The following is a 14,120-nucleotide window of genomic DNA, read 5'->3' on the forward strand; positions in this document are numbered from 1 at the left end:
TACCAAGGAGTCCTTTACTACAGAGGGCATGGGGGTCTGCTAGCACGATGCATCGACTTTACCGAAGCCAAGTCTAAGCTAGAAGGGGTTCACAATCGTTCTTGCGGAACAGGAGACGTGAGCCTCTACAGGAGGCTACAACGACAGGGATATTATTGGCCTACTATGGCCAAAGAAGCAAACGACCTTCAGGGAAAGTGCACCAAATGCCAGGAATTCCCTCCAAAAGCTGAATGTAATTTCGCAGAAATCACCTCCGACTGGCGTCAGGTGTATATAGATTACCTCAAAGAAGCATCATTGCCGCCAGATCGCTCTACAGCAACAATAATCAAGAAGCGAGCTTCGAAATTCTTTTTGCACGAAGGGCAACTTTTCAGGCGTGGCTTTGACAGGAAGCCTTTACGCTGCTTATCGGGAGCAGAAATCCATAAAGTTTTAGAACTTGCTCATGGGTCGGAGCACCAAGGCGGAGCCAAGCTATTCCAACATCTTTTGCATATAGGTTATTATTGGCCCACCATGGAAGCGAACGCCAAAATATATGCGAAACGCTGCAAACCTTGTCAAGTCCATGGTAACCTTATTCACGCACCAGCCACTGATCTGCATAGTTCGAGCTCACCATGGCCTTTCCACACATGGGCTATGGATCTTATTGGCCCCATCTCTCCACCGTCAAAGGGACACATATGGATCGTAGCAGCCACAGAGACTTACACTAAGTGGGTAGAAGCCATCCCCCTGAAGAAGGCAACAGGAGCCGCTGTCTCCAATTTCATTCGAGAATTCATTATATGTCGTTTTGGCATTCCTAGAGTAATCTTGTCGGATAATGGGACCCTTTTTGTTAACCGCCAAGTGGGGAAACTCTTAGTCTCCTATGATATCACACACCATAAATTAACGCCTTACTATCCCCAGGGAAATGGACAAGCTGAAGCAACCAACAAAACACTCCTTATAATCCTTTCAAGGACTCTCAAGGATTATCAAAGGGACTGGGCACATGTGCTTCCAATGGCGCTCTGGGCATACAGAACATCCAAAAGAAGACCAACTCAAATGACCCCATTTTCGTTGGTATATGGCACGGAAGCCGTCCTTCTAGTGGAAATTGCCATACCATCAGCTCGCATGGCCCTCCGAAGCGGAACTAGCCCATACTCCAGGCCGTCAGAGCTGGAAGTCCTTGATGAAAGAAGGGACAAGGCCCAGACTAATCTTAGAGTTTACCAGAGCCGTATAGCTAAAGCTTATGATACTCTGGTACGTCCAAGATAGTTCCAAAAAGGTGATTTAGTGTTGCGGGCTGCACCTCATGTCATGAGGGGAACATCAACTCACAAGTTCACACCCAAGTGGCAGGGTCCTTTTGTAGTAAGGGAAGTCAATGAAAATGGCTATTACAGAATTTCTGAGCCTGATTCTCAAACCCTCCTAAGCCCCATCAATGCGAAATGGTTGAAGGCTTACTATCCTTAGAAATTACCCATTACTATATAATGTACTACACCAAGATGTATTGTGCCCATTTGGGCTTCTTCAATGAATATCATCCTTTTTCACACTTATTCTAACTATAATCACAAATAATAAAAGATGACGCTTTAACTCGAAAGTCAGCTCCATTAAGTAGTTGAAGATTTTCAATTACAAAAAAAAAAAAAAAAGAAGGCCCAAATCTCCAACATACAAAAAAGTTTTAGGCTATAAAGCTATCATATGCTATAAAGTTATCATATGCTACAAAACTATGATCCAACTAAGTCAAGACTCTGGAAGCTTGATCTTCTTCATCTTCACCCGCCAATCTTGCTTCAAGAATCGCTTTCTTTTCTCTCAAGCTAGAAGACGCCAATTCTGCTTCATTCAAAGCTTTCTGTGCTCGTTCAAAAGATAGCTTACGTTCCTCCTCCACTCGTACAGCAACAACCAAAGCCTTGTCTACCTCGCCTAGCTCAGCCTCAATCATCCTCCTTCTGACCTTGGATTCAAGAAGGGATAACCAATCATCCAACCAACCCACCTCCAATCTGTTAATCCGGCCATCTCGAAATTCGCCCAAAATAGCACGTTGGGCCAACACCTCATCAAAAGAAGCTGTCTCTGGGGATAACTTGTAAAGCTCCTTAAGGAATTCTCCAAAACCATCCAAAAAATAAGTCCAGAGATAAGAGCTACCCAAGTGCATGAAAGTGGTCGGTTTATAATGAAGAACAAAGAGCAGTCGAGGAAGTAACTCTGCTTTGACCCCAGCAAACAACACAGCTGGATCCAGTAGCTTTTCCTTCCCATCGATCCCTTTAAGAACCACACTGCCACGGGGAAGATGAATAGGAGAAAAATCTCCATCAGTAGCATGAATGAGGGAATAATCTCCATCAATAGCTCGCAGTGATGGTCTTTGAAGGCTACCCCCAATATCACTAGCACCTTTCAGAATGAAGCCAAACAACTCGCGTACGAGCACACCACCCAAGTTTGCACCAACTGAAACAATAGGCGAGTTGATTCCAACTTTGGAGCCCGAAGGAATGGTGGGCACATTACTCTCTAGGCTCGCAGAGGTCGTAGAAGCATGTAAATAAATGGGCGCAGAAGAGCCTATGCCGCATGACAAGCTCACGGATGTACTGGCACCTCCAACTCGTGAGCTAAGCACATCGCTATGTGAAAAATTACAACCACCTTCAAACAAGCGAGCAATAGGGATACCACCTCCAATCTTGGCCCGCAAAGGAACCAATGCATCCCTAGAACTTGATGTATCCAACAAAGAAGGCCTAGCACTAACCATATCACATCTAACATCGTCTTCAACATCGTCTTTAACATCATCTCTTGCCCCCATAACCTCAAGACTCTGATCCGAACCCTCTTCATCATCCTCTGAATTTTCTACATCGTCCTCAGCACCTATGGGCAAGACTTTATGCCACGCCAATTTTATCTGACATGCGCCAGCCGACCCCTACAAACAACACAGGTATTTTAATACAAACGTATTGGAAACGCCACAAACTCACAAATAATTCCAAAATACAAGATATGAGTTTACCTGTGACGAATCAATGGTGTCAGTCGAGCAACCCCTCGCTTGGCGGGCAATCCTGGTTTTAGTAGGCGGACCTATACCTCTAATCTGTGGAGGTACTCTCCCAGGCACTAGAACAAGAACGGAGGAAGGGGGTGGCCTTTTACGCTTGGCACTAGATGGTCGGTCAGGAGAAACTATCTGGGTTTGTTCCAAAGCAATAGTCACCTTAGATAAACGAGCCAATGGGCTAAGTTCCCCCCTATCTGCAGCTGACAAGCCCCGCTCTCCACGAGCCATACATAACTCAGGGTCATCAGACAGAATGAGCTCAACATGGACAGGATCAAGATCACTACTCAAAAAAGCCCGAAATAATGCAAGATTACATCTCCAATACTTCCTCCAACTAGGGGTGGTTCTGCCAATTCTACCTTTACTTGCTAGCACAACTCACCCCCGACGCCTTAATTCTTCTAAAAGAAAAGAGTATACATATAATTGCATACAGTCGGCGACCGGAGGCGCAGGAGAAGGAAGATATTGAGGAACCCCTTGGTCCAAACCAAACTGTCGAGCCACCCTCAAAGGATTATAGGCCACCACACCGTATGTGCCATCCAGAAAATAAGGTAAATACCCAGAAACGGTGCTAAGAACTATCGCTGAATCCGCATCCCCCAAATAAGACACACCCGGCTCGAGAACAAGCTCGCAATCATCTAGGCGGTAGGCAACGGTAGATGATACTCCACAAACTGGCATAACATAAGGACGAGCAACAAACTTGTCCTCAAAATAAAAAATGCAGGCCAAACTCCCCTGTACACATCCCTCAGCCCACCTAGCAGAACGCGGCTCACTTTTTTCAATGGAAAACACCTTTGGCATAGGGGCCAAGCTAGGAAATCTCTCATACAAAAACAACTGCAGAAAGGTAGTAAGGAGGAAGTTGGTAACATCGTATCGTCCTTTGGAACGGTCAACACCCTCATGATACATATCTAACCTCCTATACAGCCCCCCCAGAAATAAAGGAGCCAATGGAATCGAGCGGCCGGAAGCAATAATGGCAGCAAGAGGAAAGTGCTCATGGCAAATACCGTCTTGGGGTCTACCCATCAAGACATATCGCGACAACCAATATGTAATGAAAGCAGCTAAATGCTCAATACTCCCCCACTTGTCCCCTTCCATCCCTGGACCTATGAATCCATCCTCCGCATTTCCTTGCACCTGATGGCTAAGATCTCGAAACCAGTACCGAAGCCATCCCCCGAAAGTGTTTTTTGGGCGTTTTCGTGATCGAGATGTTACTAACACTTTATTTTGATAACGACTTAATAACTTCCCTGCCGGTGCCACGGCCTCCTCCAATCTCCCAACAATAGCCATCTGGCTAAGGGACAAACTTCCTACGCTAGGGTTCGCCGATCCAAGATGCTCTAACCCCGTCAAAACAACTACATCCTCTAGAGTAGGGGTTGTCTCGCCCCATTGTGCAATAAAAGTATGAGAACTTGAACTCCAACGTGACAATGCGAACTCCAGCCAAGATGGCTCCCGTCTAATTCGCATACACTGAGAAATAGCAGTAGCAATCTTAGCTCCAGCAAGCACCTCACAATATGAGGGATGACGAAAGATAGCTGCGCTCCAGACATCAAAGTCATCTTTAGGCCCCGTATAATCCTCAAAAGCTGGAAAAGAGTACGGATAAGGGCCCCTCTCCACATGAAAACGTACAATAGACTGTGGAGGAACAAAAGCTTCAACCCCTTTCTCTGGCTCAACCCCACCAAGAAAGAAATCAGTTGAATCAGTCGGGTCCCTTCCATTGTCATCAAATAAATCCACCCTCGCCCAAAACAAATCCATGGCACCAAAGAAAGGTGCCCTACACCAATATTCCGCTGGAGGGACGATTGGAGGATCTGCGTCCTTCTTGGCCTTAAAAAGATTTTTCTTGGATTTACCCTCTTTTGACTGGGAAATGCCAGAAGAACCTGCTAGTGATTGTTGCGCACTGCAACGGGACACAACACTTCCCTTTTTTACTTTAGCCATATCACAAAAGCTCGCCTTTTCTACATCAACACAAGATTTACAAATCAGAAATGTCATTCACTTTTGAGTTGCATTTTATCAAAAAAAGAAAAGTCATCTTTCCCTCGCTACGGCACTATTTTGAGTTAGGCCTTTTCCTCGCAATTCATCTCTCCCTCGCCTTCCAGGTATGTTTCTATCCCTCGCCTACATTTATGTTTTTTTCCCTCGCTAAGAATAAGGCACTATTTTGAGATAGCCCATTTCCCTCGCATAACAAAACCCATATTTTGGGATAGCCCCTTTCCCTTCATTATTTTATTTTCATTAAAAAAAAAAAAAAACATATTTTGAGATACCCCTTTCCCTCGCATCACAAAACTCACATTTTGAGATACCTCTCTCCCTCGCTAAAACCCATATTTTGGATAGCCTCTCTCCTTCGCATAACAAAACCTAACAAAACCCAAATTTTGATAGCCTCTCTCCATTGCATAACAAAACCCAACAAAACCCATATTTTGGATAGCCCCTTCCCCTCGCATAACCCTTCCCATCAAAAAAAAAAAAAAAAAATCTTTTTCCCTCGCTAAGAATAAGGCACTATTTTGAGATAGCCCATTTCCCTTGCATAACAAAACCCATATTTTGGGATAGCCCCTTTCCCTTCATTATTTTATTTTCATTAAAAAAAAAAAAAACATATTTTGAGATACCCCTTTCCCTCGCATCACAAAACTCACATTTTGAGATACCTCTCTCCCTCGCTAAAACCCATATTTTGGATAGCCTCTCTCCCTCACATAACAAAACCTAACAAAACTCATATTTTGGATAGCCTCTCTCCCTCGCATAACAAAACCCAACAAAACCCATATTTTGGATAGCCCCTTCCCCTCGCACAACCCTTCCCATCAAAAAAAAAAATTTGAGTTAAGTCTCTTCCCCTCGCTAGGCCTCTATCTCTCACATGCCTCTATCCCTCGCATAAATTTTCTTACTATTCCCACCCCAAAAAAAAAAAAAAAAAATCTCTTTCCCTCGCTAAGGCTAAACCCCTATTCTGAGATAGTCTATTTCCCTTGCATAACAAAACCCATATTTTGGGATAGCCCCTTTCCCTCGCAACACCCACCATCCCTCCTATTAATCTTTACTTTCCCTCGCCACTCCCCTCGCACCAATCCTCCCTCGCTTCATCTTTCTTTATTTCACAAAATTCTTTTGTTTGTAAAAAAAATAAAAATAAATAAATAAATACATCAAAAAAAAAAAAAAACTCTTGAGCCTCCCTCGCCTCTATTACCTCATCCCCGTAAAATAAAATAAATAAGCCCCTTCATTATTTTATTTATTTTATTTATTTATACTTCTCCAAATCCTTTTGGGGCTTCCCTCGGTTCAACTTTTCTATTTACGACCTATCAATAATAATAAAATAATAATAATAATAATAAAACCTCATAGCTCTCAATACAATACTAAAATTTTGCCAAATAGCTCTCCGATATTTATTCTAACAGTTTATTTTTATTCAGCATACACTTCTCCATTATTCGTTATTAATTACTTTCCAACATTTTCACTTTTTACCTAATTAACAATTCTATTATAGACCTCTCCACTTTTCCATAATACAACCCTTTTTTATTGATCTGCCTCTTGCTCCAAAAAAAAAAACAAAACAAAACAAAAAAATAGAAAATATATATATATATATATATATACATATTAAATAAATAAATAAAAATAAAAATATAATAAAAATAAAATAAATAAATAAAAAATTATTTCGGGGCTCACCTTTATTTTTCAACAGCCTTCTATTTTCCACAAAATAACACTATATATATATATATATATAAGAATCTATACATGAAAACATAATTCAAATCAACTGTGCACAGACTCATACCTTTACAACCTTAGGAAGCCCCAATCGCGACGAGCTCTGCGAGCGACTGCCATTCTTCTTTCTTCCCCTTCCCGCAGCTCTCTTTTTTTTTTTTTTTTTTTTCCCTTCTTGGTTCGTTGCTCCTCTCAGAATCCACCTATAGCAATAACCCTTAGAAACCCAACTTTACCGAATCAAACAGATTGACACCCAACCCTTGTTGCTGATAGCTCACGCACAGGTCCTTCGATCAAGACCCAAACAGAACCCAGCCCTAGCAGCCAAACCAGAATCAGAACTCAACTTCCGACAGCCTAACCGATCGCCTCACAGCACCCCTGCGGCTCACGTAACGGTGACTTCCGCAACTCGCAGCATTTTTCTTCCCTCCTTTCTCCCTCCACTCGACTCGCCTTTTTCCCCCTTCGCGACTTCGAAGTTCGATTCACCACCTTGAACCCAATAATATAAACATCTAGCCTCTCTCCTATACCCAGCAACCGACCCTCCAGCGTCGCAATTTGCTTCAATCCGAGACAGTGTGAGAGTCGCCTCACCACTGCGCACCACTCCACACCCTTGCGACCCACCAATGACGACCTCCGACAGCTTTCGTCCTGCTATATCCCCTTTACAGCTTGAACACAACGTGGACAGCCAACCAAGCTTACAAAGAGGGACAGAAAACATAGCAACCCAACACTCCACTTGGATCGAGAGACTGTGGAACACTTAGACCCAAACCCAAACAGAATGGTACAACAAAACCCTAGACTCGCCAAATAACGTTTTTTTATTAATCTTTTTATGGTCCATTAATCTAAGAAACCTAACTCTGTGTAACCATGTCCACGAGACACCCTTCTGTATAATGGGTAAAAAGGAGCAAACAGAGATCCTGATTCAAAAAAAAATAAATATATATATATATATATATAATAAAATAATATATATATATGTATATATAGAGAGTCTTTTATCTCTACAAAACAGCGAGCTCACTATTCCAATGATTCGAACAAGTTCAAGTTATACCCAAAATATACACAATCTTTTATGTGGCAATAATGCAACGTTCAAGCAGGACGAGAAGTTCCAAAAAAAAAAAAAAGATTAAATAAATTTATGTACACTTCCCAAGGGAAATCCTTAAACCAATCAAAAATTCTCTTTGCCTGTTACAAATATTAAAAGCAGACTGCAACAACCTTAGACTCTTCAAAAAAAAAAAAAAAAAAAAAAATTCACTCAAGTTATCGCACGCTACCTAGCAGCTCCAAATCAGCTACTATTAGTAGTCTGCTCTAAACCTATAAGTCCAATTGATGAGTTGTCTTCTCCATAGATCGCTCTTTCCCAACAAAAAGCTGCAAAAATCAATGAATTCACCCACTCTTCCCCGTCTTTATAAGAGAGCACAAATACAGGGCAACAACACACAAAAACGCAGGCAAATTCATATCTAATTGCTAACACTCTCCCTTCAACCCATCCTCTCTAAATGGCTTCCGGCGGCCAGAGGCACCGAGATAACACCATTTGGCGGCCGGTGAACAAGGCTCCAAACCCAAGAGGTCCAAGCTAAAGAGCTTCGAGCTCCACCTCTAAAGTTTCGAGCTCCACTCCTACGCATCGCCGCCCTGTGTGTGAGTTTTTTCGAAAGATGCTCTCCATGCCTCCATGGCAATTCCAAGATCAACTATTCGAATCCCCTTGGATCCAACACCCAATATCTGCTCATACAGTAGTAGATGTGTCGGAAGAATTCCAGGGTAAAATAAGAGGATGGTACAAGGCACTAACCATTCCAGAACTTTACACAATACCACTGTCCCATACTTGGTTTTTGATAAACCAAGAAATCAACCTCACTCTCCAGGGATCCACCTACCAGGCAAATCAGGTGTTAGTCCCACATTTCGAGAGGATCCGTATCAACATCCTCTCACAAAGACCGACAGAGAGAGATCTAGACCACCACATCTCCATTATGTCAGCGCCATTGGTAAACCCAAATGAAGATTTGGGACTTGGATGGGACATAGAGAGCCTTACAGATCTCAACATAGGAGAAGAGAGCGTTTCCCGTAGTGCCCAGCCAAACATCCCGCTCAACATTCCACTTAACATCCTCTTCTTCAACACTGAGGGTGTCACTCGCCCCAACTTCCTCCAACACTACATGCGTCTACACTCCAGCAGACGCTTCCACCTCGTCATCATCACAAACACAAAAAAAGAAGGAAGCGAGGCCCAGTTCATGAGCCAAATCATGGGCTTTCCTAACACCAAGACCATTGCCCCCCCCTCCTAGCGGTATGGAAAGGGTGAGAGGCGGAATCTGGTGCCTATGGAATGAAGCCGAAATCTCCTGTGAAGTAGTGGAAATTCCCCGGAATCAAGCCATCACCCAACAAGCCCACATCTTTATCCGGCCGGCTCGCACCGGATGAAATTTAAAATGTAAACTCTCCATGAGCAATCCAAATGCCCCCATTATATCAAAAGCTTAATTTTAGACGGCTCTATCTGAATACTTGTCTGCATGAGTTAATATTATTTTTTTTAAAAAAAAAAAAAAAAACTTTTTAACATAGTCATGTACAAATACTCTCATCAGCTATAAGAGCATCTGTACAGGGGGGCATTATTGTGGGTAGTTGTATCAAGCTCAATACGTGGCAAGCCCTACAGATGCCACATCACCAAAACCCCACCTGCGTGGCAGACCAATAAGGCACCACGTCTGGCATGTCGTATGTTTGATACATGGCGAGCCCTATAGGCGCCATGTGCCAAGGCAACCAAAACTATATGCTTAGCCTAAACGGGAGCATATATACAAGCCCAAATATATCTAGATATGAAGAGCCCTGCAACATACAGCACCATGGCCCCGCAGGGCCCATGGTCCTTCATACCTAGCTCCAAGGCCAAACAACAATACAATCAGCCCCCGGCTCACTTGTACTTGGATTGATAAACAATGGCTCTCCTAAACATTGAGATAGGCCTGCGGCCCATTCTCTTACTTGATCACTCAGAAGCAAGCCCCTCTCTTAAACATTAAGATAAGCCCGCGGCCCATTTTCCTACTTGGTCACTTGGGAGCGAGCCCTTGGCTCTCTTAAACACTAAGGTGGCCCCTAGCCCATTTATCTACTTGGATGCCTGGGTTGGGAGCAGGACCCAGGCACTACTGCTCGGGATCATCAGAGGATACTGTATTGGCGGCTGAGGTCATGGGATCGTCGAGATAATTGTCTTCTTGCTAAGACAACTCTATCTCGACCAAGCTTGGAGAAGAGGCAACAATGACCTTACGTTCATGTCATCCGATGCATATACGAAACGTTACTTTCTGCCTGCCATGAAACGTTGCTCTCCGCCTGCCGGCAAGCCACAGACGGCAGAAGGGCTTATATCACTTCTGGCAGAATTGAGGAGAACGAGCCACCTGTCCGACAGTTTGCTTGGGCTCCAATACTCCTGTGGCCTATATAACGTATCGTATATGCAGCGAGACACAAGAACAACAATACAACCAAGTCTCATGCTAAAACACTCTCTCATACTTTACATTAGTGTTCAAAGGTCTATCACTGCCAACCTCTCCCTCTCCAAGCTTGCCTTGACCTCCTCCTCTCCACCTCCTGTGATCCCAAGCCATTGAAGTGCCCGCCATCTTCCCGGACTACCTCTAACGACACCTCTCACCCACACCTATTTTCATCATCTAAAAGTTATGGTTTGCTTTGTTTCTCCTGCATTTCTTGCCTATTTTCTTAATCATTTCGGCAATTATAGGATCAAATTTTAGCTTTAGGCATGTACATCGACACAATGTTGTACCAAATTTTCTTTTCTGGTCATCCAAACACAAAAAGAAGAAAGCAGAACAGAGCAGAGAAAGCAAAAACAATACTGCTTGGAATGCAGCCCAGTGAGCAAACTCAATTGCAAGAACTTTAGCAATTCTGAAAAAGGATATGATTCAGTTTTCAATTGTTTTATGCAGACTCTCTCTTCCTATTATCAACCATGTCCTTCCATTGAGAGAAGCTAATTTGCAAGCTGAACAATCAAAGAATACCTCTCAATGCAGACATAGATTTCACTCCACAATCTTTTAATTTTGAGTGACCCTACATAGAACAACCTTATCTAGATATGGGATGAGGTCTGTCAATTTACTCAATCTTCTTTAATCTTTTAATTTTGAGTGACCCTGCATAGAACAACCTTATCTACACATGGGATGAGGTCTGTCAATTTGCTCAATCTTCTTGTCACACATATTCCAATCATGGCAACCACAAACTAGAGAAAAAATTCAATGTAATTGTTATACCACATTATCACCGACACGTGATATCATCATTTAATGATAATTTTTGACCTCGCAATGACATTTCTGAGGAGACCCTTAAAAGGAAGTGACCAGTAATTACACGTCAAGTTACTTGCGCTTGAGGATTGACATCCCTATCCACCTTTAAATGGAAATTTGAGGCCAAGGGGCCATTCCCTTGACTCGTAGTACTGATAAGAATTTTACTCCATGAGAAATTGAACAAAAAGGTCTTGAATTTGCCTATTTCTTGCATGTACTAATTGAATTTTTACCTTTTTTTTTAATTTTTAGAAATTAACTAAAGAATGAATGTTTTCTCAGCAAAAGAGAAGAAAAAAAGGGTCAAAAATTATCTTTTTCCTATAACATACCAATGTTTCTTCATAACACTCGTAAATTAGCAAAGCTTGCAACTATATTCAATTGACAACTCATTTCCATTCACATCAGATGACGATTACCATTCAAAGTTTGTAATTTACTCTAATAGAATTCATGATCGTCAAAGCATATCTTTACTGAAACAACAAAGACAAAAGGCAGTCACGTCACAAGGCAAAAACATGTTATTCCATAGTCATAGCACATTGCAGTCTTGGAAAATAAGAGAGAACAATGTAAAATAAATTATGTGACAACAAGAAAGCATTTTTACTCTATACCAATAGTACATGGTGGTCTTGGCAACATGTTCCTACTAACCTAATAGTACAAACACTAAATTCCAAAACCAAAGATCTTGTTTAGCTAACAAGTATATATTAGCAACTCATAAGGATTTCTGTTTGCTAATAGGAGAACTTCAATTCTCCCTTTACAAAGGTGGCTGAACCTACCCAACCGGCCCGGGATTTTGTGTGTCCAAATCTTTCCATCTTCTCTCTATCCCAAATGCAATTATAACCCATACGCTGAGAATTTCGAGATATAACTTTTTTTGGCCAAACCTTAGCATACAGGCCAAAGAATTTTTGTACCCAAATCTTTGTCTTCTTCCAATCCATATAGTGAGAATTTCAAGACATAATTTATCGGTTACAAATGTATTGAGATAGAAGAATAGAAAATTTTAAAAACAAAAAAATCTCGCCCTTAAGGAGGGTCTCATAGTTAAATGGGCCTCCTCTAAATAACATAATCAGACCACTCACAGATATCTGAAGTATGATCCATGGTTAAACTAGGAACCTTGTCAAGCCTAACTGGATTTTCTTTTCCTCCAATCAATCTAGCTGGATTCCCAACAGCAGTGGTCCTAGGTGGCACTTCCTTCAACACCACTGACCCTGCCCCAATTTTAGCCCCATCACCAATCTTAACATTGCCCAAAACACAAGTCCCTGCCCCAATCAACACCCCATCCCCAATTTTTGGATGCCTATCCCCACTAGCCTTGCCAGTGCCACCCAATGTCACATTGTGCAAAATTGACACATTATCTCCGATCACCGCCGTCTCTCCGACCACCAATCCGGTGGCGTGATCGAGCAATATCCCCCGTCCAATCTTCGCCCCCGGGTGGATATCCACTGCAAAAACCTCAGATATCCTGTTTTGAATCACAAGGGATAGAATTTTTCTACCCTGTGACCATAAATTGTGTGCTATCCTATGAGCTTGGATTGCCAAAAAGCCTTTGAAATTTAAGAAACAGTGCACATAGCTAATGCAAGCTGGGTCTCTCTCTTTCACTGCCCTCAAATCATCTTGAATTGCTTTCATGATTTCTTGATTCTCTGTGAGCACCCCTAGGAAAAGAGCATACAGGGTATTACTTGGAAGACTTGAATTGCTTAACTTCATGGATAGGTGATTGGCTAGGGCACTTCCTAGGGAATCATGAGATAAGATTGAGGTGAAATAGAAGTTTGACAAAATGGGTTCTTGGTCAACGTCTGATCGAGCTTCATCTTTCATTCTCAGCCACAGATCATCATCATCATCAATGGAATCAACGGCTGTGCGGGTTTGGATGGTTTTTGGTTGAATTTGGGTGATGGGTACGCAGGAATCAAGATCTGGGAAACTGGGTCGGCATAATTTTAGGTCATTGTGAACTTGGAACCCGTTTGGATCGCAGGAACGTGGGTTTGATTGAGTGGTGTCTGATCTTGAAGTATGGATACAAGCTGGCATCTTTTGTTGTTTGGGACGAGAGAAAAATGGTTCAGGAAAGAGAGGTGATCTGCGAAAATAAGCGGACATAGAAGAGAGATGTGTGAGATGATGTGAGGCGGAGGAGTGAGAGGAGTTGTTATATAGAGGGAGAGGGGGAGGTGTGGATAGGGCTAATACCAGAACTTTCATGGAAAATGAAAAATTTTCTCGAAAACAAAAAAATGAGAGAACAAAGGAAAATTTTGTTTAGTATTAGAAAACTAAGAGAAAGCACGCGCACGCCAACGCGCTACCGCGTGATTTACATTAGTCAACTGTTAATAACAATTAGTGCTCAAAATAAAAATAATAATAATTAATTAAATAATTAATCAAGTACATAGATATCACCCTTTAAGGAACGTACAGGGTATAATTTTGGGCGGCCCAAAGCCAGTCCGGGCCAGAGGTGGGCCCGGCTCGTTAAAACCCGAATCCAAGCCCAGACTGAGGTCTTGGACCTGAATCTAAGTCATCGTTTTAAAAATCGGCTCGGTCCATAGGCCTGTCCAAAAGCCCAACCCACTCGATGCCTAATGTTATTTTTAATAGAAGATAATAAAATTTTGGTAAAAAAATAAAAATAATTATTTAGGCTCGCCCAAAGCCCGAATACCCCTAGGCCTGGGCTA

The 14,120-nt window shown here is 42.3% G+C and overlaps 3 protein-coding genes and 1 long non-coding RNA gene across 15 annotated transcripts in view; all 4 read right to left on the minus strand.

Moving 5' to 3' along the window:
- LOC114319984 (uncharacterized) overlaps positions 1-14,120 on the minus strand; it is a 281,641-nt gene that overhangs the window by 43,689 nt on the left and 223,832 nt on the right. The window lies entirely within an intron of this gene.
- LOC145788823 (uncharacterized) overlaps positions 1-14,120 on the minus strand; it is a 283,308-nt gene that overhangs the window by 34,832 nt on the left and 234,356 nt on the right. The window lies entirely within an intron of this gene.
- Positions 1,766-3,455, minus strand: LOC114282708 (uncharacterized). The gene is made up of 2 exons (XM_082877248.1): positions 3,062-3,455; positions 1,766-2,974 (listed from the first exon to the last, which is right to left on the minus strand). Exons 1-2 carry the CDS (start codon positions 3,335-3,337, stop codon positions 1,766-1,768), a joined length of 1,485 nt encoding a protein of 494 aa, XP_082733374.1. The 5' UTR covers positions 3,338-3,455.
- Positions 11,882-13,721, minus strand: LOC114268357 (serine acetyltransferase 1, chloroplastic). The gene has a single exon (XM_028209511.2). It carries the CDS (start codon positions 13,636-13,638, stop codon positions 12,457-12,459), a length of 1,182 nt encoding a protein of 393 aa, XP_028065312.2. The 5' UTR covers positions 13,639-13,721; the 3' UTR covers positions 11,882-12,456.

The sequence above is a fragment of the Camellia sinensis genome, chromosome 7, assembly GCF_055761805.1.
Source record: "Camellia sinensis isolate YWXY chromosome 7, ASM5576180v1, whole genome shotgun sequence".
NCBI lineage: Eukaryota > Viridiplantae > Streptophyta > Magnoliopsida > Ericales > Theaceae > Camellia > Camellia sinensis.

What these genes read in the sequence shown, in the direction of transcription:
- LOC114282708 (XM_082877248.1), bottom strand. Translation starts at nt 3,337, where the DNA reads ATGGCTCGTGGAGAGCGGGGCTTGTCAGCTGCAGATAGGGGGGAACTT. An exon ending in ACACCATTGATTCGTCACAG is followed by an intron (nt 2,975 to 3,061) that starts GTAAACTCATAT and finishes TGTTGTTTGTAG; the next exon opens with GGGTCGGCTGGCGCATGTCA.
- LOC114268357 (XM_028209511.2), bottom strand. Translation starts at nt 13,638, where the DNA reads ATGAAAGTTCTGGTATTAGCCCTATCCACACCTCCCCCTCTCCCTCTA.